The sequence below is a fragment of the Sphaeramia orbicularis genome, chromosome 12 (genome assembly GCF_902148855.1).
Source record: "Sphaeramia orbicularis chromosome 12, fSphaOr1.1, whole genome shotgun sequence".
In the NCBI taxonomy this organism is placed as follows: Eukaryota; Metazoa; Chordata; class Actinopteri; order Kurtiformes; family Apogonidae; genus Sphaeramia; species Sphaeramia orbicularis.
Window position 1 is genome coordinate 48927987 of NC_043968.1, and position 23916 is coordinate 48951902.

At 37.8% G+C, this 23916-nt stretch overlaps 1 protein-coding gene across 4 annotated transcripts in view; it reads right to left on the bottom strand.

Moving 5' to 3' along the window:
• Positions 1–23916, bottom strand: part of sfswap (splicing factor SWAP) — a 64148-nt gene that overhangs the window by 23786 nt on the left and 16446 nt on the right. For 3 of the 4 annotated variants that reach the window (XM_030149089.1, XM_030149087.1, XM_030149090.1), the window contains 6 exons: positions 23714–23869; positions 23443–23536; positions 15910–16003; positions 14871–14974; positions 13539–13668; positions 6957–7153 (listed from right to left, as the gene is read on the bottom strand). In XM_030149089.1, the coding sequence (XP_030004949.1) occupies positions 6957–7153; positions 13539–13668; positions 14871–14974; positions 15910–16003; positions 23443–23536; positions 23714–23869 (775 nt within the window). The remainder of the gene's footprint in view (positions 1–6956; positions 7154–13538; positions 13669–14870; positions 14975–15909; positions 16004–23442; positions 23537–23713; positions 23870–23916) is intronic. The other variant, XM_030149088.1, reaches the window with a different exon arrangement.

Sequence of the window (23916 nt, forward strand, 5' to 3'; positions counted from 1 at the left end):
AAAGGACATACTGCAGACGACGATCAATAAGTATCTATAAACACATGGAGGTGTAGTGAGAGAAAGAAACAATATTTATAATACCTCTCTGTTTGCTTATGATGGGGTGTCTGGGCTAAGGGACAGATAATGAAATGATGGGAAGCACGTTTCAGGTTAAAGTTAGGACTGACATATGGGAAGCTTATCCCAACTCCCAGATGGAGAAAATGTCTGCCCCTTACACCTGCTCTGCCAAGATACCAAAGTTTAGAGGAGAGGAGGAAATGAGGAGAGGAGAGGAGAGGAGAGGAGAGGAGAGGAGAGGAGAGGAGAGGAGAGGAGGAACAAGGGGAATTGAGAAAATGAGATGAAAAATGAAGAGTGGAGAAACGAGGAGAAGAGGAAAGAGAAGAAATGAGGAAGAAGGGAGGGGCAAGAGGAATAAGGGGAGGAAGGGGGAGGAGAAATCACCTTTTTTAATTGCAATAAACCATCCAATTAATACTTGTTTAACTAAGACTCTTCTCATCATCAAATATTTGGCCCAATAATCAGGTTTTTTTTTTTTAATAATACATTTTCAACTTAAAAGGTTAAGTTAGATGTGACTCAAGAATCAGAATAAGAATACTTTAATAATCCCAGGGGAACTTATTGAAAGGGAAGGAGATGAGAAGAAATGAGGAGAAAAAATGAAAGTGTCCGTCCTCTAAAAGCCATCATAGGAATAGTACAGATGGATACAATACTAAAGTGTGTACAAATAACACAGAAAACTGACCAACTGTCAAGGTTTAAACACAAAAACCCTAACCAAGGGTTCCACAGTGCTTCCTCCACAAGAGAATCCAAAAAGAACATTGCAACAGCATCTGCACAGAACCAGTCTGAACTAAAGGAAAGCTTAGCAAAGCTTATTCAGCGGGTTCCCTTTCCTCATGACAGCTTACACTGGCTGCTTCAGTGCTGTGGCATAAACATGATGAGCGCTATGGGAAACAAGGCGAGCTTACATAAAAAAGATCAAGTCAGCTCATTTTGTCAACTCTACAAAGACATGCCATCAGCACTCACACCCGTCCCCAAACTATCTGAAGCCTTATACTGTACCTCTGCAACGCTCTGTTTTATGGCTTTTCAAAGAATAGCGCTGAGCAAAGGAGGTGGCTGTTGCCAGACAATTCACTGTAAACAGTTTCATATGACATTCTTTAGTGCATTTCATCTGAAGACATGTTCAGGCCAAACGTGGAGAGAATTTGAGTGGGTGGTTTCAATTAATAATAAAAATACACATATTTGAGTTGGATGGTGCAAGTACATATGAAAAATCAACACATACTGGTATTATCATAAACTCAAAAGCCACCTGTACTCATGGATTTATGTCATTGCCTATGTTGCATAACTTGAACAAAACATGTGAAACTACCTGTAAATATAATGGGACAAATTACAGAACTGCTCTATGTATCGGAACATGCAGAAGATTTTAGCTGATGTCCATGATGTTTGCTTCTACTATCTTCTCTACCTCCCAACATTCCCTCCTGCATTCTAAATTACTATTACTGTTAATGTTCACTGAACGCTATGATTAAATCGACAAAGACTGGTGAAATTGAAGGACAACCTGAGAAGTCTTAAAAATGTGCATATGTTGTTTGCTTTCAGATAATGGTTATACTTAACCAGAGGTGTCAAAAGCATTCCCATTCATTCCTCAGGTAGAAGTATAGACGCTAGGGTTTAAACCGACTTCTGTAGAAGCTGAAATATCAACTCAAGCTTTTTAGTCAAATAAAAATGTAAAAGTACTGGTTTCAAAACTACTTAAAGTGGACAATGTAGGAGTATGTATGACAGGAATGTACACTTATCTTAACACTGTAATCCCAAGGAATGTACATTTATACGAATGGAAGATGTATACATGAAAGGCTGCATTTTGCTTTTGTTTTATTCGTCTTACTGTATGATGAAATCTCATACATCTATTTATGTACAGAGAAAGACACTCTCAAGGTAATCTTGTTATGTACTGTTAATTACCTATCTTTTGTTGATAATGGCAATAAAGTAAAAAAAAAAAAAATGCCTAAAACAGTATAAAAGTAAATGTAAGAGGAAAAAAATGCCATTAGGACAAAAGGTTAGGCAGCGCCACAGGGGCTTATAGTACACTACCCCACCTCCCCAAAAAACATTTTTCTAAAGGCCATAATGACTATAATGTTATATTAAAATGTTACTGTTGAAACATTGAAACAACACTAGTCTACCCGTTTCAGCTACATATATGCCCATTGAAAATGAACGCATTTTAGTCCAATGCAAATGTATGCAATGCAAATTAATTTTAATGTTTCTTTTATATTCATATACCTGCCTTTTGCACCTGCTTTTTATCTGTTTTTAATGTGTTTGGTTTCTGTTTTTATCTGCTGTATCTAAAGTGTCTGAGTTCTATGAAAAGCACTATACAAATAAAATGTATTATTATTATTATTATTATTATTATTATGTGTCCTACTGAGCATGAACATGTGTTTTATGGAGCAGACAATATGATGACTAGTTGTTTATAAGTAGTGGAATGGTGCAAAAAGTCAGGTGTGATGGATCACGTACAAACCAATAGGGTGTCTGAATGGCATATGTAATTACAGTGGGGCAAAAAAGTATTTAGTCAGCCACTGATTTTGCAAGGTCTCCTACTTAGAAAGATGAGAGAGGTCTGTAATTTTCATCAGAGGTACACTTCAACTATGAGAGACAAAATGAGAAAAAAAAAATCCAGGAAATCACATTGTAGGATTTTTAAAGAATTTATTTGTAAATTATGGTGGAAAATAAGCAGTTGGTCAATAACAAAAGTTCAACTCAATACTTTGCAACATAACCTTTGCTGGCAATGACAGAGGTCAAACGTTTCCTGTAAGTCTTCAGCAGGTTTGCACACACTGTAGCTGGTATTTTGGCCCATTCCTCCATGCAGATCTCCTCTAAAGCAGTGATGTTTTGGGGCTGTCGCTGGGCAACACGGAGTTTCAACTCCCTCCACAAATTTTCTATGGGGTTGAGGTCTGGAGACTGGCTAGGCCACTCCAGGACCTTGAAATGCTTTTTACGGAGCCACGCCTTCGTTGCCCAAGCGGTGTATTTGGGATCATTGTTAGGCTGGAAGACCCAGCCACGTTCCATCTTCAATGCTCTCACTGATGGAAGGAGGTTTTGGCTTAAAATCTCACAATACATGGCCCCGTTCATTCTTCCCTTAACACGGATCAGTCATCCTGTCCCCTTTGCAGAAAAACAGCCCCAAAAGCATGAGGTTTCCACCCCCATGCTTCACAGTAGGTATGGTGTTCTTGGGATGCAACTCAGCATTCTTCTTCCTCCAAACATGACGAGTTGAGTTTTGACCAAAAAGTTCTATTTTGGTTTCATCTGACCACATGATATTCTCCCAATCCTCTTCTGGATCATCCATATGCTCTCTGGCAAACTTCAGACGGGCATGAACATGTACTGGCTTAAGCAGGGGGACATGCCTGGTGCTGTAGGATTTGAGTCTCTCTCGGCGTAGTGTGTTACTGATGGTAGCTTTTGTTACTTTGGTCCCAGCTCTCTGCAGGTCATTCATCAGGTCCCTCTGTGTAGTTCTGGGATTTTTGCTCACTGTTCTCATGATCATTTCAACCCCACAGGATGAGATCTTGCGTGGGGCCCCAGATCGAGGGATATCATCAATGGTCTTGTTTGTCTTCTGTTTTCTTACAATTGCTCCCACAGTTGATTTATTCACACCAACCTGCTTGCCTATTGTAGACTCACTCTTCCCAGCCTGGTGCAGGTCTACAATTTTCTTCCTGGTGTCCTTGGACAGCTCTTTGGTCTTGGCCATGGTTGAGTTTGGAGTCTCACTGTTTGAGGCTGTGGACACATGTCTTTCATACAGATAACGAGTTCAGACAGGTGCCATTAATACAGGTAACGAGTGGAGGACAGAAGAGCTTCTTAAAGAAGAAGTTACAGGTCTGTGAGAGCCAGAAATCTTGCTTGTTTGTGGGCGACCAAACACTTATTTTCCACCATAATTTACAAGTAAATTCTTTAAAAATCCTACAATGTGATTTCCTGGATTTTTTTTTCTGATTTTCTCTCATAGTTGAATTGTACCTCTGATAAAAATTACAGACCTCTCTCATCTTTCTAAGTAAGAGAACTTGCAAAATCAGTGGCTGACTAAATACTTTTTGCCCCACTGTATACTTCTCATCCAACCACAATCATATTCACTCTATCCGGATGGTGCCATTTATCTGGATAGTTTTTTTTTTTTTTTTTTTATTTGAACGATGACAAGCCAAAATGAAGTAGGAGTAACAAGGCTATTTTTAAAATGTAAGGAGTAGAAGTAAAAAGTCGGCTGAAAAATAATTACTCTAGTAAAGTATAGATAACCAAAATTTCTACTTAAGTAAGGTAACAAAGTATTTGTACTTTGTTACTTGACACCTCTGTACAAAACCATCAACCATGAAAGCACTAGTGTTTGCTTCTGTAGTGTCCATCTGTGGCATTTTATATAATACTTCAAACACTCCAGTGGGTGTACACCTGTTGGTACAGCAGTGTTGACTTAACATTAGGTCTGAACACAGCTAGACACAGGGCTAACACTGAATCATTATAGGTACTTTTTAAGTTGCCTGGTTGTGAGTCAGAAAAGCTACCTGCCTAAAGCCAATTTTTAAACCAAAGATTAAAGTTAACTGTCTTGTTTGGGAGGGATTCCTGGTTGCCATGCAAGTGAAACAGTGTAGGAGATTAGGCTCTATTATGGCACTCAAACTTAAGTAAACTGTGCAATATGTAATTGGAGTTCGACCTACAGCTTCTCATTGCACCCAGTTTAAGTCCTTTTTCCTCAATTCCCCCAAAACTCCATTTTAGTTTTCAAACTGGAAGGGAAAAAGAGTATTTTTTCTCTTATAATTAAAATTGGTGAAACACTATTAGTCAGTTCACCACCAATACCTTTCCAGTCCCTAAATCCAGTGCTTTCCACAGAATACATTCATCCCCTATCAGTGGTCAATGACCCGAATGCCAGTGGCTTTATAAAGATAGGAATGCTCTACTACTACTGTAGTCACAGAACATCTGGAGAAGAATGACAGACCTGGCTCAGCAGTGACGGGAGCCTGCCCATGGCCACCTGGCCTACCAGGCACAAGGCCAGTGTACCACGTATTAGCCGGGTTCACATGAGGCAATGACACGAAACATCCATCAAATAGACAGGCCATCTACACATCAAATGACCACCACCAGAACTTATTTACACTACAAAGAATTCATGCTAATTTTATCTGTGCTCGTTGTGAAAGACAAAAGACTTATTATTAATGCAGTCATGCATTGAACTTTACAAGGGATAATTATAAAACTTCCTTGCATTACTTCCAGATGTCTGGAACACTAAAGATTGGAGATGGTGGATAGAAAGAGTTCAGGCTCCTATGATTTTTATTTACACTGCTAATTTTTAAGGTTATTGGCTATTTGGTATTGATACTCTAAACTTTCATGTCACTTAAAGAAGTGATATTTTGCTTTTTTAAATGGAATTATGCATTTTAAACATTTCCCTGTGGTCTACATAAACTGTAAATGCTATGCTTGGGTCTGAATTCTTCATTAATTCAACTCCACAGGTCCATTTTCAACCCTATTTCTGAGTAATGACACCAGAAAGGTCATTTTGAGCACTGGCCCTTTAAATATAAATGAGCCACTTCTTGCCCCACCCCCTCCAGGTTGTTGACTGTGTGCTCTGTCCTGTTGAGCCACTCATGTTCATTAATACAACCAACAACTGAACATTTTGGGTAATCAGCTTGAAGTTTGGACATATTTTCAGCATGGACTACAACCGCTGCCGCTGAGAAAAATTATGGCGTACTTGGATAAATGTTTGTCAAAAGTCTTGACCTTATATGTGCAAATGTCGTGAAGTGACTAGTTATAAAATGTAACAAATTAAGCAGGAATTGAAATGGGTTGTAGAAGTCCACTTGATTTTTACCAGAATGAATATAAAGATAGCTTTGCTGCACCTGGAAGATTCAAATTCAAACTTTATGAACTGTTAGGGTCCAAATACAAAAATAAATGTACCAAAGTCTAATAAAAGTGGGTTTAGCAAAATATGACTTTTTTAAAAAATTTTAATAAAGAAGCCCATTAACTGTAACCAAAATTGATTGATCATTTATTCCATTTACACTAAGTGGCAGATTAATGCATAAAATATGCATCCAATTCAATGGGTAAGCAACACAATGCTTATTCAAATACCAGGATAACATAACCATACAGGTAATGCAGTCAACTGTAACTTTTTACCTTGGCAATTGCTTGTTGCAGTTAAGAGTAGAAAAGTTGCAGACAGCATTATATTTACCTCCGCCAAGAGCAACGGCGAAGGTTATGTTTTCATCGGGGTTTGTCTGTCTGTCTGTCTTTTAGCAAGATAACTCAAAAAGTTATGGACGGATTTTCATGAAATTTTCAGGAAATGTTGATACTGGCACAAGGAACAAATGATTACATTTTGGTGGTGATGGGGGGGCACGACTGATCTGCCTTGGCGGAGGTCTGCGCTGTCCGAGTGCTTTTGTAGTTCGTTTGTTGTTTCAACTTAGTTTTAAGTCTTTACATTCACAAATATAGTTAAGATTTTCAATTCGGAAAACACTTTTTATATGGTAAATTTGTCAGGGGTGAGATTTACGAAGGAACAAATATGCTTGCTTATGTATGTAAACACACTGTACAGTTTCAGTTATTTATTTCAGTGTGTTTTTTCACTCCTACTTTTGGTTACTCCATTAGTTTTCATTAATGCTAATAACCCTGGCACACACACTTAATGACAAATACTGATGAATCAACCGTTTACTTACCTCAAACTGCGCAGATGAGTCTAGCTCAGCTCTCTTAGCCTCCAGCTCTCCAGCAAAAGGGCTGCGGAGGGTTTGTAGGAAGAGTGCTGCTTTTCTCTTCCTCTCTGCCTGTAACTGTTTCTCTTTGGACTCCTTAGATGCCTGAGCCAGCTTCTCTCGGGCTGCAGCTGCCAGTCGATCCTCCAGTTTCTGCTTGGCTATGGATGGGGACATGAGTGGGTAAAACAGAAGGGAAAATGGTTAGATAAAGAATGGATTTTGAAACCTAAAAGATATAGTATATACCGCACCTTCAATATAAGTGGGCGTGAGGGAATGACAAAAAACAGAGAAAAGAAGTTGTTGATTTAATAAGTTTAAAATTTATGCAGGTAACATATAGCGGGGTGGGGGAGAGAATGACCTGGATATTTGGGTAACAATGGTGAGTATGCACAAGAACGATCAAGTCTGAGAGAGAAGGTAAAGAGAGGAAATGACAGAAAATGGCAGGTATGGAAAGAAACTAGATGAGCCACAGAGAAGAACTTGATGAGTGAGAAAGAAAAAAAAAAAAAAAACAGACAAAACTCTAAAGGATGAAGTGGATGAACGAGGGAAAATGTGCTGTTTAAGTTATGCAACCTCTGTGGCTACTGTTATCTCCTCAGTGTTAAAAATAGGCTGGCTGCCAAGACAAATCATATTTGAGTGTAGTGTGAACAAGTGGAGCAGAATCCCATCTGTACTGTGCTGACGGTGCACAGTCCTGGACAGTGTGATTTGGAGTACATGTAGATGTGTTCAGAGCACTGCAACTAGAGGATAAGACAAAACATAAAACAGTATTGGGCATTTTTAATTAAGATGTTGAGGAGTAAGCAAATATACACAGCCTGGCCTAAACTTAAAGTCACAATATTTTGTTGGACTGCATTTTCTGTGATGACAGTATTATACGTTTGCACCGTTTATGCTACACAATACTTACACCGTGTCACAATAAATGTCACAACCTTCTTTTCTGTCTAGAGTTGCATTAATATTTTGCTCAGATCTTGTATTGATCCTCAGGGTGTTGGTTGTGTTACATTTTCTCCATCACACATCACATCCCAAATATTCTCAATGGGGTTCAGATCTAGACTCTGCAGAACACAACCCATGTGTGAAAATGATGTCTCATGCTCTCTAAACCACACAATTTGACGCCATTGAAGCCTAGCGTCGTCATTATCTTGGACGTCTATGTCATCAGAGCAGAAATAAAATCCTCTGATGTTAAAACCTGGTCATTCACTAAATTCAGGTTCAGCTGACCTCATTTTATGGGCACAAAGTTACTGAACCTACACCTGACCAACTGAATCAGCCCCAGATCAAAACACTGCCCTCACAGGCTTGTACTATAGGCACTAGGCATGAAGGGTAATCACTTCATCCATTTCTGGTCTCACCCTGATGCATCTATCACTCTGGAACAGGGTCAGTCTGGTCTCATCAGATCACATGACTTTTTTTTCCCATTGAAACCAGGTCAAATCTTTATGCTCTCTACCACAGACTACTTGCTTGGTTATATCCAGGTGGGGATGTTTTTGTGGCTGAGCAATGTGTAATCACATGGTATACTGTATGAACAGTGTCCATAAAATGTGGAAACCTACAAAGAGGATACAAACATTCGACTAGACCACATGACCTTTTTCCATGGCTACAAACTGAAAAACTACTCAAGGCATCAGTTAGGGCTAAATAACATTACAACATCTCTATCACTATCATAATCATCCAATGGAAGGTTCTGTTCATAAAGTTAAATTCTGATGGGGAGTTTTATTTGTTTATCTACTTACAACAAAGCAGTACATATATAAATATGAGTAAAATGAAAAAAAAAAAAAAAAAACTCACTCAAAAAATTATTCATCAAGCAAAAATATCCATTTCTGCTACTTAGCTTTATTACTTGCTCTCAGATTAACAGCATCACTCTCTTAAAACAATTGACCAAAAACAAACAAAAAAATATCACATGCTTTATATTTGGTTCAGTTATTTTCTGTTTTTGGAAAAACCTGAACATTTAGGCCATTATTTTAAGACAGTGACAATTGTAACCCTGAGCGGATACTGGCTGTTATTTGAACAAAAGAAATAAAGTGAAATCTTATCCAGCCTTAAAATGAAATGTCAGCATTAAAAAAAATGCAGTTTATTAAACATCATCTCTTCACTGCTTAAATATATACGCAGCATTTTCTGCCACACAATAAAACATGCACATCCACTGGGAAATGGCTGCAGTCTAAACCACTCATGTACTTATCACTAGAAACTACATTGGGAGTGTGTGGCTGTTTTCCAGCCCATCAATACAGATTAGTGTTCAACTGTCTGCCACTGATTCTCCTGCTATCTGATCAAGTTAGGCCCGCTGACTGACAGCCACTTTGCCGCACAGCAAAGCCAATTCAGTCAGCTATTTATTAGCCTTTTCCAGCTTCTTTCTCTGGCCGTCTGTCAGCTCCAAGAAAGACCATTAGCTCTGTGACTGTTCTGCTGAACCTAAACAGGATCTGTCACCACCCATGACGGTGAAATGTAGCACATTTATCTTTACCTGTCCATCTGTCCGTCTTCCCAGTCACTTGCTTGCACCAAGATTACTAAATTTTTGCTCCATTGTACTAAACCTCATGAAATGCTAAAAACCACAGTTGTTAGAGCCCTACACTGTCTTTATGACACTTGACTGAACAGCTGACAGGTGGATTGGCACTTCAACCATGTATCTCTGATAGGCAGCCTCAGCCTCATTAGAGCTCTTTAAGTTTGACACTGTGACGTGAAGGACATAGTGAACATCTTGACTCAGCTCTGAAACTTAATTTATACCTAAGAGAGGAGTGCATACACAACAGAGAGAAGAAATGAAAAGGAACTAAAGCACAATCTGAAGACATGAAGAGAACGTAGGGAGTGAATAAAAAGAAACACACACAGCAAGGAATGGACACAAACACACAGAGGGCTGAACAGCATGCAGAGCAGGAAAATAGACAATAAATCAACAGTCCAACAGACAGGCAGAAAAAGAGGACGCCAGACAGTAATGCTTCACAATACTAAGCTTAGATAATACCATAATTATATTCACTACAAATGAACATAGATACAACCCGATGTTTACATAATTTCAAATACTTAAAGTGACTGTTGTACAACATTAAGTCCCTATGAAGCAACACTGTAAAAAAAAAAAAAAAAAAAAAAAAAATCTAATACATTTTGCATTGATCACTTTTGTTGCTATTTTTGGCCATAAAGACCCTGTTGAGAGCTCGTGTGAAGTCCTTATAAATAACACTGTACTCGCATATGCATTCTGATCTAATTCAATCATCCAAATAACTAAACATTTTATATGGGATGCAAAAACCAAATGTGCATAGCTGTTTGCTTAAAAAAGAAAATAAAAACCGCAAAGGGTAGATTTGATATATATAACTTACAATACACAAAGGAATTAGTGATACTACAGGTACAAATAGAAAGTTAAGCATTATCCATATGTTGTTGCATCTTGCCAGTCAAATCTCAGATGAATGAATGGACATAATAGTTGTTGATAATTAAATTGTTAAATCTGGATCACTGAATAAGAAACTTATTTAAGTAATTCATTAATCACTTAATATGGAACTAACCTTCAAACTTACAGCAATTTTTAGGGCTCATGTATTTGGAAAGATAATAATGTAATAATAATGCTGATAATGATAGTTTGTAAAACACCTATCTGCATCCTGTTTTTGTCATCTCTAGGTTCAATTAGCTGTTTTTACGTGTGATTGTGCAAAATAATTGAGGTTCGCTTGCATAACTGCGGTGACGCAATAATGTAATAATTGTGACAAGCCCAGAAAATTTGAGCTCATGAAGTGTAAATTGTGCTAGAAAAAACAACTGCTTTGTTTTCCAGTTTCTTTAATATTCAGATCCAAATTGACTGATTAATTACTTTAATTTTGATGCTATGTCATCTGAATGAACACTGGAGGTGAAAAATATGCCTTAAAACTGTTTCTCTTTAGTGTTGTTTGTTTGTGCACAGATGCTGATGCACAGCTTGAGAGTACAGCAGGCTGAAGGATAGCCAGTGAGCATGATTCTGTAAATATAACTGAACAGCAGAGACAGAAAAACAGTGAGAGATGAGAGACAACACCTCCATTAGGCCAATGGGAGAGATATATGACTGCCATTTACTGTACTATACTGCTTGTTTCTTACCATCGGATACACCCTGTTTAGAGAATACATAATTCAGACTCAATAGATTTATTCATCCTCTGCTTCCCCTGTTGTTTTCCTCACTATTTCAACCCTCCAAGAATATAACAACTTGGCTGAAGACGTGACAGAAATGTCTTGTAAGCACCTCTACTTGTATGCTGAGACAAACATTCAATTTTAGCATACCAACATCAAGTGGCCATGTGTATAAGGTGAAAAAAACAAAACAAAACAATAGGCAGTATGGACTGAGGGACATAAATGGGATCTACTGCTATCGCGTTTGGACTTGGGGTTTATTTAAATTCAGTCAGTCACACAGAGAATGAGACAAGACATGGTCTGAATGCTCAAAGTGAATACCACAAAATAGGACCAATGGCCCTGTAGCTTACCGGCCAAATTAAAAGCTTTGGAACATGTATCCAGATGCCATTTATTATCACCCAGTTCTGTGTATTTATTATATTACAGAAATAGCCCATGTTTTGGTCATATTCCAATCAGATCTGTAAAAAATTCAAATTCCAACTTGATATCATTAATACTTACTGATTTATTGGATCAATCCACTTCCTATCTCTTATAATGGGAAAAGTTTTCAAAGTCGCACCAAATCCAGAATCAGATCCGGATGGAAATCATGTCGATACCTTGTGTTGACATCATCATACAGAAGCTGTATACCAAGTCTGAAGTCAATCAGAACTGGAGTTTCGGAGAAGAAGACGATTAAATTTTTTTCCCCATAAGAGCCCATGTTAAATTTTCAGTAAGTTCCCGGATCCAGAAGAAGATCCTGATCAGCATGTGGCCATTATGTTTTGGTCATCTCCCCATCAGGGCTGGACTGCAGAAATTTACACTGGATATCATTTATATTTACTGAGTTATTGCATCGATCCACTTCCTATCTCTTATAATGGGGAAATTTTTCAAAGTGGCACCAAATCCAGAATCAGATCCGTATCCAAATAATTTCACAAACTTTTGCTGACATCATCATAAAGAAGCTGTATACCAAGTTTGAAGTCAATTGGAATTGTAGTTTCAGAGAAGAAGACAATTGAAATTTTTGTAACGGACGACAGACAACGATGACAGACGACGACAGATGCCACCGGATGCTGCATGACGACAATAGCTTATGGCCTGTCGGCCGGTAAGCTAAAAAAGGAGACAATGCAAACACAGCCAGATTGATTTATTTAATGGGTTTAAATATGATGCTTTTAAGATGAAGGTAATTAAATACTACACTCAAAAATCTATATTTGTATTATTTTAGTGAGACTGAACACAATATAATGTGATTCATAATATTTTTGTGAGGGAGAAACTAACATTTATTCTAAGGCTGTAACAAATTTGAAAACCATAACAAACCTTGAACTGAATATGTATCTTCATTAAGATGAGACTTTATGTAAACAAACAGATTAAATTAACTCATGAATTCCCCTTAGCTGTTAAACTACTCATGGATTCCATCCATGTTTTATATGGTGTTCCCATCTCCTATTTAAGTGTGCATGTTTGTAGTTACCCCCCACTCACCCTTTATCACCCTGCCCCCTGAAGGGGAGGCGAGGGGTATTGTTTTTGGTTTGGTTTGTTGTTTGTTTGTTAACACTTCAGCAGAAAAACTACTGATTGAATTCATATCAAATTAGGTTTATAGATTGCCAGTGGGCCAGAATAGATATGGTTACATTTTGGGAAAAGTAGGTCAAGTTTCAAATTTTTTTAATGAATGTTTTAAATCAGTCCCCCCCCCCCCCATTTACTTAATATGGGCAAAATTTCAATTGTCTATAAAAACATCAATTTTGTTTCAATTTACTTCAAACTTGGCACATATATAGAGAAAATTGATATGATGACATCAGCACATGCATAGACATGATGACATCAGCTGGATCGATGCCAAAATAAGATACAGTACATGCAAGGGGCGGGGTTTGTTGTGCCTGGCACCACTTGTGTTTCAGTTTATTTAAACATGTATGTTACAAATACACGTTTTATTATTCACTTTTTGTTTATTGCTCACATTACTTTTTTTTTCCATTTGTCTTTTAGCCTTACACTTCCAAACTTTCTTTTATATTTACAATGTAAATATACAAACAAATGCTATCCAGTTATATCACATGTACAATTGTGCCTGATAAAAACATAAAAGACAATAAAATCAGTATTTTTCCCCTTACAGCATTACTTCAATTTCGTGAAGGTCCCTCAGTTAGCACAGAGAGCAAGATTAAACAAAGCCAAAGGGATATTTCTTTGAAACATTGTTACCTTGTTTTGCCTCCAGCTCCTCCAGGCTGAGCGAGGGTTTCTTCTCTTCTGGTGCACTGACCAGAAGAGGATCCTTGTCAACTATGTCTGCTCCTCCTATCATGGCCTCCAGCCCCTCCTCCTCCAGCAGCTTTGAGGAAAAAAAAAGAGATAAGAGAAATTATTTTTAATTTGTTTATACAAAGTGTTAAAAGATAGTAACAATTAGGGATGGGTACCGAACCCCGGTACCAAACAGGCCCCTGGGCCAAATAAGTCAAGACTGGAGACTTGATAAGCTCAGATGCTGTACATTTCCTGATGGTACGAAAGAACACAAACAGAAGAACAAGTCACATATGTATTTAAGGAACTTAAAAGTTGTTTGGATAATTTTTCTCAACAAGTCTGTTCCTAAGAGGTTTGTCTGTGATGCCTTTTTGTGATTTTCAGACCTGGGTTGGGTCTCTGAGGGACAGGTCATCTCTGTCTCATACTAAAGCTCTGAGCAGCTCAAACACACAGACATCCTAAAGACAGCAGCTGGTGTTCACAGATAACTAAAAAAGCAGTCACTTCACTCGAGGACACGAAGAAACAAGTTTTTACCTATTCGAGCGGAAACATGAGTGATCTGTCACAAAACCTAGTAAAAAGTCCATCAAGTGCAGGCAAAGATTTGAAGAGTTGGATGCATAGCTCGTAGTACATCTTTCTGCCCTGTGTATATTATGCACGGCTATGCTAGCAGCCCGGAGATCAAATACAAACACCAGTTAATGGTTAAACGTGACCGGTAGCCATTGATTGTTTCGCTACGGGTTGGTTCCTACATTTGATGTGAAATGGTCAGAGCTTAATCTCATCTGTCCTTCACAGATTAAGACCACAAGGATTTAGAGATCTGGAGGCTGAAGGAAAACCATCACGCTGTCAAAAATACTAACAGTCCTGCATTCAGTTTTATACTTACAAATGATGATTGGAAGACTACTTTCTGCAGCTGTTAAAAATGATTTATGATGCGTGTTCCATACTACAACCATAGCAAAAATAGATGATGGCGATCAGTTTAAAACAGTGTTTTTGCATTTTCTTGATAAAGAATATTAATTATATAAACCTATGTGACAAATGAGAAACTAACAAATCATTTTGTTCAGATTTTACACTGTACCACTAACCTGACAAGTATGATAAGAATACAGTTAAAATACCTGATCAATAAGCAGTATCCATAATAGAAGTATCAATACCCATCCTTAGTAGCTATACATTATCAAGATTTAATCACTCATCCATCAACTAGATAACAAAAAGAAAAACTATTCATAGGAAACAGTTTAACCAAACCTTGTCCTCATCTGAGTCATCATCCAGTCGAACTCGGTTCTTCTCTAGCGGAAGCATGTCATTTTCCTTAGCTTTTATGGCAAAACAGATGGGGGCAAAGGAGGCTAAAGGAACAGAAAAAAAGATGTACCTTAGCAACAAGTAAATGTACAGTAATTGGTTCGTTTTATTATGATCATGCTTTAGCAAATGAAAAAAAAAAAAATCTTAAAAGTTCTTAAAAAACACCTGACTTATAATGAGAAGAGAACATATGAAATATATTTACAACAAAGTGTGCAGAAAGATGAAGAAATAGAAAGAAAAAGAAGTACAAAATGGATTTGCAAGACTACAAGAAGTAAAGCAGACTAAGTACAAACAGAGAACCATATAAAACAAGAAATGCATAAATACACAGAGGGCTGTAACGCATAAAGTAGACATTAACAGTCCAGTAGACAGGCAGAAAAAGAGCTGGCCATAAAGCAACATTCTGGACAGCGCAAAGTTGCATGATGTCTCACGCCAATTTCTATTTTATTTTAATACATTTCTGTAATCAAATGTGTCTAGAGGAGATGAAAGAGAAGACGGAAGTATATGACATTCCCTAAAGGAATAACCTCATTAAAAGGGCCGTGGTCTTTCTGTAGAATCCTGGAGAGTTTACTTGTGCACTCTTCCGACTAGTTATTAGTTTCTGTGGCCTCTTCAATGACCTGTCGCCTCCATTATCAATATGTGACTACATTTGCATATATGTGCATGCTTATGTATCCCACTAGCATTCTGGTAAGGAGGCTCTTTCATCTCTGCAAAGACATTTCCAGTCCAACACAACCAAAGCAAATTGCAAGCATAAATACCAAGAGAGTCGCAGATGACGCTGTGAATACACACCAAGTTACGACACTGAGATACACACTAGACAAAAATTATGCATGCATGCTCTCATGTAGAAGCATATTTACCCAAAGGTTTTGCATCTAATTTACAAAGTGTGTCAACTTAAGACGTAGCTCTGTGTACTTATGCATTTCTGTGTGTTAGAGCCCACCTTTCGTCAGCTTGGAATCCTTGGCTGACTTGTCTGATCGAAGCTGCTCATTCTCATCATCGTCGTCATCATCATCATTATTCCCTGCCCCAGTCTAAAGGAAGAGACAAATAAGAAAACGCCATAAAATAATTTCAATCAATCCCCTCCTTGTCTTGTTTACACAAAAAAAGCAACAACTTCTGTAGGGAATATCTCTATACTACCTCAACTCATTTCAACCTCTCTATAACATTTGCTCCTATTGGTAAACAAGTGGAATTCGGTGAAATGAGACAGATGGTGTTGAAAATGAGATTCAATGAAAACCTGCTCAACTTTATATTCATATGATCTACTGTTATGATGCATTACAAGTACATAATCAAAATGAGTTTGTGGTAGGAAAGTTTTAAAAAGGAAATCACACTGAAAAAACATTGAAAGTTTAGTGGAAAAAAAACACGCACAGCACAATAAAATGACAAAACACAGAAAAATTGTATTTGTATCATACACCACTTTCAATATATCACTAGTGAAAGGGTTCAAAAGTATAAGTCACTCCAACTGTTTTACCACAAAACTGTACTTCACTACAGTGATAATTACTTTTAGCTCATACCCCCTGTTAAGACTATACTTATTATGTTATAAAAATACTGACCATATGTACAGGATACAAAAATGGTAAGAAGTATGAAACAAATTAACCGATCAGCAGTTCCAAGCAGTAATCCAAGCAGAGAGTGCAATTTCTTTTATTTTCTGAAATCACTTTAATTACTCTGGTGCTTAATCAGCATCTTCTTTAATGTTGTCTTCCCAACCATGATTGCTGTGCACTGTAATAATTGTTTCTGTACTCCCACTTAATGCCTCCCCACATTTCTGAAAAGGATTTGATCTTTTCACCATTATTTTTTCTTGCCCTTACCTCAAATCCCCTTGGGTTTTCTCGGCTAATCACTTATCTGGAAGAGTAATTAGTTGTTTAAAAAAAACTTTAGATACCTTAATTGGCTTTCTAATACACCACTATATGGTATGTTAGTTCTTACATCAATACAATATCCACACAAGGCTTTACAGCTGGCGTGTGTGCATGTTCGAGATAACGGAAACCCTCAGTATACTACCTGTGAACAAAGAGCTTTAGGATCCAGTCCAAAATAGAAACTACGATGGAATGAGAAGGCACAAGTAGCAATGAGTGCAATGCCACCGGAGAATACCAATCCTCATGGGATGCATTTTACCATGTTTGAATGATGCTTCAAAGCCAACTTCCTGTCATTCAGTTGTAATTGAACAGTGTTTTCAACAGTCAAAGGACTTCACAGAGGCACCAGAGAATCTAACTCTTTACAAAAAACAAAAACTAAAATCAAAGCTGAGAGGATCAGAAGCTTGAGGAAACTCCCTCAAAGCCAAAATGTGAAGGTGAAGGATTCACACATGTTCCCAAAAATACTGAGCCACTACACAGTTCAAAAGATAATTGCCCTTAAAGGGAATCATTGTTTCATGGTGGAGCTGCCAAATCTGTATTGGTTAGAGGTTCAACTTAGGCTAATGCTGAAATGGAAAAAATGCTTGCTGGTGATAACCTGTTAGCTCAGCTTAACAATAAGTGCAACCCACAATCAGCATAACACCCTAAACCTTTTGTTTATACAAATTACATTCAATTCACTGCAAAAATAGGCCAAAGCCAAACATAGCATCTTGTGCTTTATGTGTTAAACTGACTTCAATAGACTCAATCAGGGATAATCTGACAGCAGAGAAGATGAAGATGTGCTGTTTACAGCGCTGTGCTCAAATCTAACAGTGACTGGAAGATGTCATTTGAATAATAGCTTTTAAATGAACATGTCAATGTAGGTTCAGGCTATACTTTTCTCTTTTTTTTTTCCTTCGTTAAACTTATTTATTTCTAATGGCTGAAGTTTTTCCTTCACAGCATGAGCTGCTGTCAGCTGCTGAACAGTTGAGCAAAATTGTTTGCAATTGCTGAAATGATGTGAGAACTTCCCAGTAGTGGAGCAGGGCTTTTAGACTCTATGAGTTGCCAAAAATTTCTGAACTTGCTTAAAAAGACCCAGTGCACAACATTTAAGAGGATCTAACTACAGAATGCTATGTACTAGTGCTGCAACAATGAATCGATTAAATCGATCCAAATCAATATTTAGATTTGCCAATGAATTCGGCAGTCAATTTGCTGGGTCTTGAGCATGTTAGTATTGAGGCATGCCCTCACACTGTGAAGTGTAACAGAGGAAAACACAGAGGAGCACAGCTGAGGCTTCAGATGCCAAGCAGTCCCGTTTGGCTGAAACGTAGTGCGCTGTTTATGTAACAAAACTTGAATATGGGGGAAAAAATGACCAAAATCCCACGGCACAGTATGTTTCGGGCAAACGGGGCTGCTATGGGCACTGGGAACAATATAAACCTAGCTTAAAATGGCATACAGGTCATGATTACTTTAGCCCACTAGCTAGTTAGACACTATTGTTCTAATCAATATGTTTCCATCCATCTCCGTTTATCAGGCCACCAGACTAATATTGCTTATCACTGACTGGAACTAAAAGATACAACACTAGTTTGATAGCCTATAACCGGAGCTGGTTGAAGACTATAACTTGTTAGTCTCTAGCCATAAGAAGTCTAGGTAGTGGGCTAGTGCTCACTAACTATACCCGAAGCCACTGCTGGGATGTTATTAGTGACTGGTCTGCAGCCTATGTTGCTTATCCGATGAAGTGATTAGTTATTAAAATAATCTACAGATAAATCAATTATTAAAATCATCATTAGTTGTAGCCCTACTATGTAATACATATAATTATGTTTTCATTAATGTTTAATCATGTGAAAATAAGGACAGCATTTTTTTACTTTAGAATCAGCTGTTTATATCTACAGACTCTGGATTCTGCTGCATTCACCACCATGTTTCCACAGTAGCTCAGAATAGACTTATTCTACCCTTTTTTGGTAGCATCCCTTGTTTAAGTGTATTACTGCAACCCACGACTGTATGTTGACATGTGGACAACATTCAATTAAAAAGACCAGAGTGGATTTTTTTCTCCATCCACAAGAGTGAGGAAGGTATTCAGTTTGTCAGTGTCAGCACCTTCACCACAACCTATCACTAAATGCTACACACTTTACCTCTAAGTGATAAATGTTTGTGACTATATGGCTTTAAGTCAATCATCCCATTACATATTAAATATAGTTTGTCAGCTTTGGTATCTGACATTCTGTACACACAATGATAATCTTAAACATGGGGATTTTTGCATCTTTATATGTGCAAACTAGTGCATTGACCGGTGGGGATCCATGGATTCTAGATGTGGTAGTTTTTTATGCTGTTGCATATTCATGCATGCTGTACCGCATGTCACTGCCAAAACACTCTGGCCATAGGAACGTGACTGTGAGGCTGTTGTATTCCAAAATTACTAATATCTCCTAAAACACTGGTCTTATCAGCTTCCCATTTTCGCTAGTCTCTTCCTTGACCAAAAATATGTAAGTAAGCCAAACTGCAGCAGTCAGCTCCTTCCAGATTTTGTGTGAATCCCCGGACACACATACACACGCATGCACACAGAGGTCACTTGGCTTTTATAATACAGATGACATTTACTCACTCTTCAACTGCAAAATTCACAGAACTTTTAACTTTACATTGATATAGCCAACAACTGTGCACCCCCCCGCTGTCTGTTTTGACTGATTTTAGCTCCCATTTTCACTTTTTTCATTAACTATGAAACTCTAAATAATACCACTGACTGAGAGAAGTGATATCTGCATTCCATTAACCACAGCACAAATCACAAACACAAAGCAGGTTTCTTGATAGGAAAGCCAGGCTGCTGCTTGTTGGTGCAGCCTGAGCTGTATCCTAATGGCCCACACTTCTCTACACTCTTGACAAGCTAATGGATTTGATTCATCAGATGACAAATTGCTCTTTGCTAAACTTTTTTCAAACACTTCTTGCCTTCTTCTCTCAAAGTAAAGTCAACAAACCTGTATGTTTGTACATATTTAAAAAAGCAAATGCAAGCACATGTTGCTGTCACTTTACAAAATGTACAAAGTGACTGATTGGATCATTGTATTTAATTCAACTGACTAGGAGGAAATGAGGCCAGATGGGGTTTCTGAGACCCTATAACCTCCCTGTTAACGTAACACATGAGTGAACACCAAAGCTCACCTATGAAACCTGTCTGGCACTTAAGTTAAGAGACACAGCGTAGGTCCTTCTTGTCAAAAACAACAACTCTACACAGTTGTTAAGAGTCTTTCTAACAAGTTAAAAGAATCACAGTGGTCATTAAGTTAGAGCTGACCACAATCCAATTTTACAAAGATCTTCATTTAAGCTTGTGCCACAATAAAGAACCTGTCTATAAATTAATATATTTATGTACATATTATATCTTCTACATCATAACACTGGAGGGTCTCAGAGCGTCTGTATGTGTGCATCTGAGTGTGTATCTGCATGATTCTGAGAAATTGAGACATTTTTAACTGACCAATTTGGTACCTACATTTGAGGAATAGTCTCATCTCCACATTAAATACCTTTTTGCTTTAAAATTCACTTTATTTAAGTCAGGAGGGACTGATTTAATTCACATCGCATCACGTCTCTGGCGATGCATTTCAGGCAGTTTGTCCAAGTAGTTACCATTGCACATGTGCAAATGGGCAGTTGGTCCGGTAGTGACAGGCAGCAGAACCAACCCATAAAGATGGAAGACACTAAACAACACGTTGGCCCTCTCGATGGGAAATATGAGTACAAAAAACCCCAAGACGGAAAAGTCGGTTGACATAAAGTATTATGCATAATCTGCAGGAAGGAGTTTTCTTTTCACTGAAGCACTTCCAGGTTCAAATACCATATTAATGCAAAGCACACAGTAGTTGGGGATTCTGCTAGCTTACCAAAATACTGGAAGGTCTTAGAGCACCTGTCTGTCTGTGTGTGTATCTGTGCGGTTCAGACAAATTAAGACATTTTTTAACTGGCCACTGAATAAAATATCCAAATCTACTGCATTTTGTTCTAATTAGGGAGAGGTCTTTTGGGATAAATTCAGGAGAGGGATAATAATTCAGGATATCGTTCATATCTTGGTGTATTCAAGTTCCCATAGGGAAATCTTCCCACAGCTACAATGGTGGATTTATGCTAGTCTGTCTGTCTGTCTGTCTATCTATCTATCTATCCATACATCCATACATATACAGAATACAATACGTTATTATGATAAGCATTTACAATGAAATATCATAATTCAATATTACTTTCTTTTAGTACAGATATATGCCAAACATATGTTGTACGCGTCATTATTTTTCTGGTTAAAAACATAAATCAGAAGACCAATTCCAGTGTGTAATCAGACATGTTATCAGAAATTAAATATCACTTTCCCCGCCTTCTCTCTCTACTGGGTGCAATTGGAATTAGATAAGAGATGGGTAAGATAAGACACATAAGATAAGAATAGTCCTATATTGCAATTTCAGCATTTTGGATTACAGTTTTTCTTAATTTACTTTTAAGTGTATCAGCAATTTCAAGGTTGACTGTAAGTGCAGTGCAGTGAATGCCTCAACAACCTTTTCCCTTTGGATAAAATGTGGGAAACTGGGAGTCTCAAGACAGGAGACAAATGACTGTTTCCTGTAAGTGCAAAGATCATATGTGGGGGAGAAACTATTACCCTCAGATCTATTGGGCTTTATCTGCTAACACAGCATCTACAGCAGAGTTAAATGATATGTAATGAGAATGAATAATGATAATAATTCTGTGAGACAATTCTAATAATTACGATACAATATCACAGGAAACAATAACAAACAAATAATTTGAAAAATAAAAACACCCTGATAAGAAGAAATCCCATTGAGGACACAGTTTCATCAGCACTTTACCACTGTATTTATTTGCTATCTGCCTGTGCAGGTGTGTAAGTGGGTGTGCGTATATGTGTGTGTGTGTGTGTGTGTGTGTGTGTTTGGGAGTGAATAGGTAGCGAAGAGCTTTTAAATTTCGTTGTATTGTGCAATGCAATGACAATAAACTATTCTATTCTATTTTAAGTTTTCATACTGCTAATAGTGCAACTACAGAATCAGGGAAATGTATGACCTGAAGGTGTCAAAAGGTAACAAATATAAAAACTGTACAGATATATTATTACGGACAACATGACTTCAGTAATCTGCACGTCACTGATGGCAGTGGCTGATTTATCTCATGTTTGCATGACTGATTAAAATGTGATGACGGCTTGAAATATTTGAAATGTTTTATAATCAAGAAATATTTGTGTACATGGCGAAATTGCATAAATTTCAACATTAATGTTAAGTGTAAAGTGATCTTAACCACCCTGAATTTCAGAGCAATCTAGCCAATAGCTTCTAAGATATCAAAGTCTGGCTCAGACTGGATGAACAATACGATGCAAATGAGAGCATCTACCAAGTACAATCATGACACCCCACACACACACACACACTATATATATGTATATATATATATATATATATATATATATATATATATATATATATATATATGTATACAGGGTGAGTCAGAAAAAACGCTCTTTCCATTTAAAGAAATTGTACTGCTAAAACGGAAACACTGATTTTCCTTTTGACCATACAGTCATATTGATGTGGTTATTGAGCATGTCTGGTGATGTAGTCATAGATTTATTGCATTGCATAAGAGAGAGAAGGTCCATTGTTTATTGGGCACTGAAATACCTGCCAACACAATGTATGCCACAGTGAACAAACTTGAAATTGACAGCAATTACAGGAGTCGGGGCTTTGCTTTCACACTCAGGACATAGGCCTACATGACAGTGCCCAGGGAGTTTTCATCATGGCAAGACCACAGTTTACGGATGTGCAGAGAGCTTTCATGGTGACAAAATTCTCCCCGATCCCCGGACTTGACCCCCCTTGATTTTTTCTTGTGGGGGTATCTTAAAAACCGTGTGTATCAGACTGTTCCACAAACTCTTCAGGAACTCCGAAATTGCATCACGGCTGAAATCCAAGCCCTACGACGAACACGAATGGCGAGAAGAGCTGTGTTAGAGATGCGACAACGAGCACAGATTTGCATCAATCTGAATGGTAGCCAGGTTGAAGGTCGTGCCGGACGACTTCGTTGAGACAAAACATTTTGATGGTGAGTAAACATGCTGTAATGGTTGACAATTTCAATTTCATTCACGGTGGCATAAACTGTGTTGGCAGATATTTCGGTGCACAATAAACAATGGACATTCCCTCTGTTATGCTATGCCATAAATCAATGATTCAATCGCCAGACATGCTCAATAACCACATCAATATGACTATGATCAAAAGAAAAATAAGCATTTCCATTTCAGTGGTACAATTTCTTTAAATGAAAAGAGCGTTTTTTCTGACTCACCCTGTATATATATATATATATATATAAAAACCTCGTACCTCTGGCCAGCCTTTTCCTTCTTTCTGCATGAAGTAATTCTTCTTGAACTCATAATAGGTGTTATACTGATGCCAAGACTGCAGAAAGTCAAACCTATAGCAGACAGAGACAAGAACACTTACTGTTAAAGATGAGGTTGAGCGCTCATAAAAAAGGAGCCAAAAGATGATAAAGAGGTTCACAACTATGTATAGGGAAACTTCCTGCTAAGAGTTGCTAAAATCAAGACCTGACCTGAGTAACAAATTTATTTCTGGTAAGAACACTTACCGTGGATCATTCTTGGCACGGACACTGGCCTCAAACTTTAGCCCATTCCTGGCAACATATTCAGCTAGCTTATCTATGACAGGTTGGATGTCAGGGGGTGGAGGAATGATGGCTGGCATCACTGGTGTGGAAACTTGAACTTCAGGCTTTGAACTGTTTTTATGAGGAAAAATTAAAGATGTTTAGTGCTTGATTTGTGATAA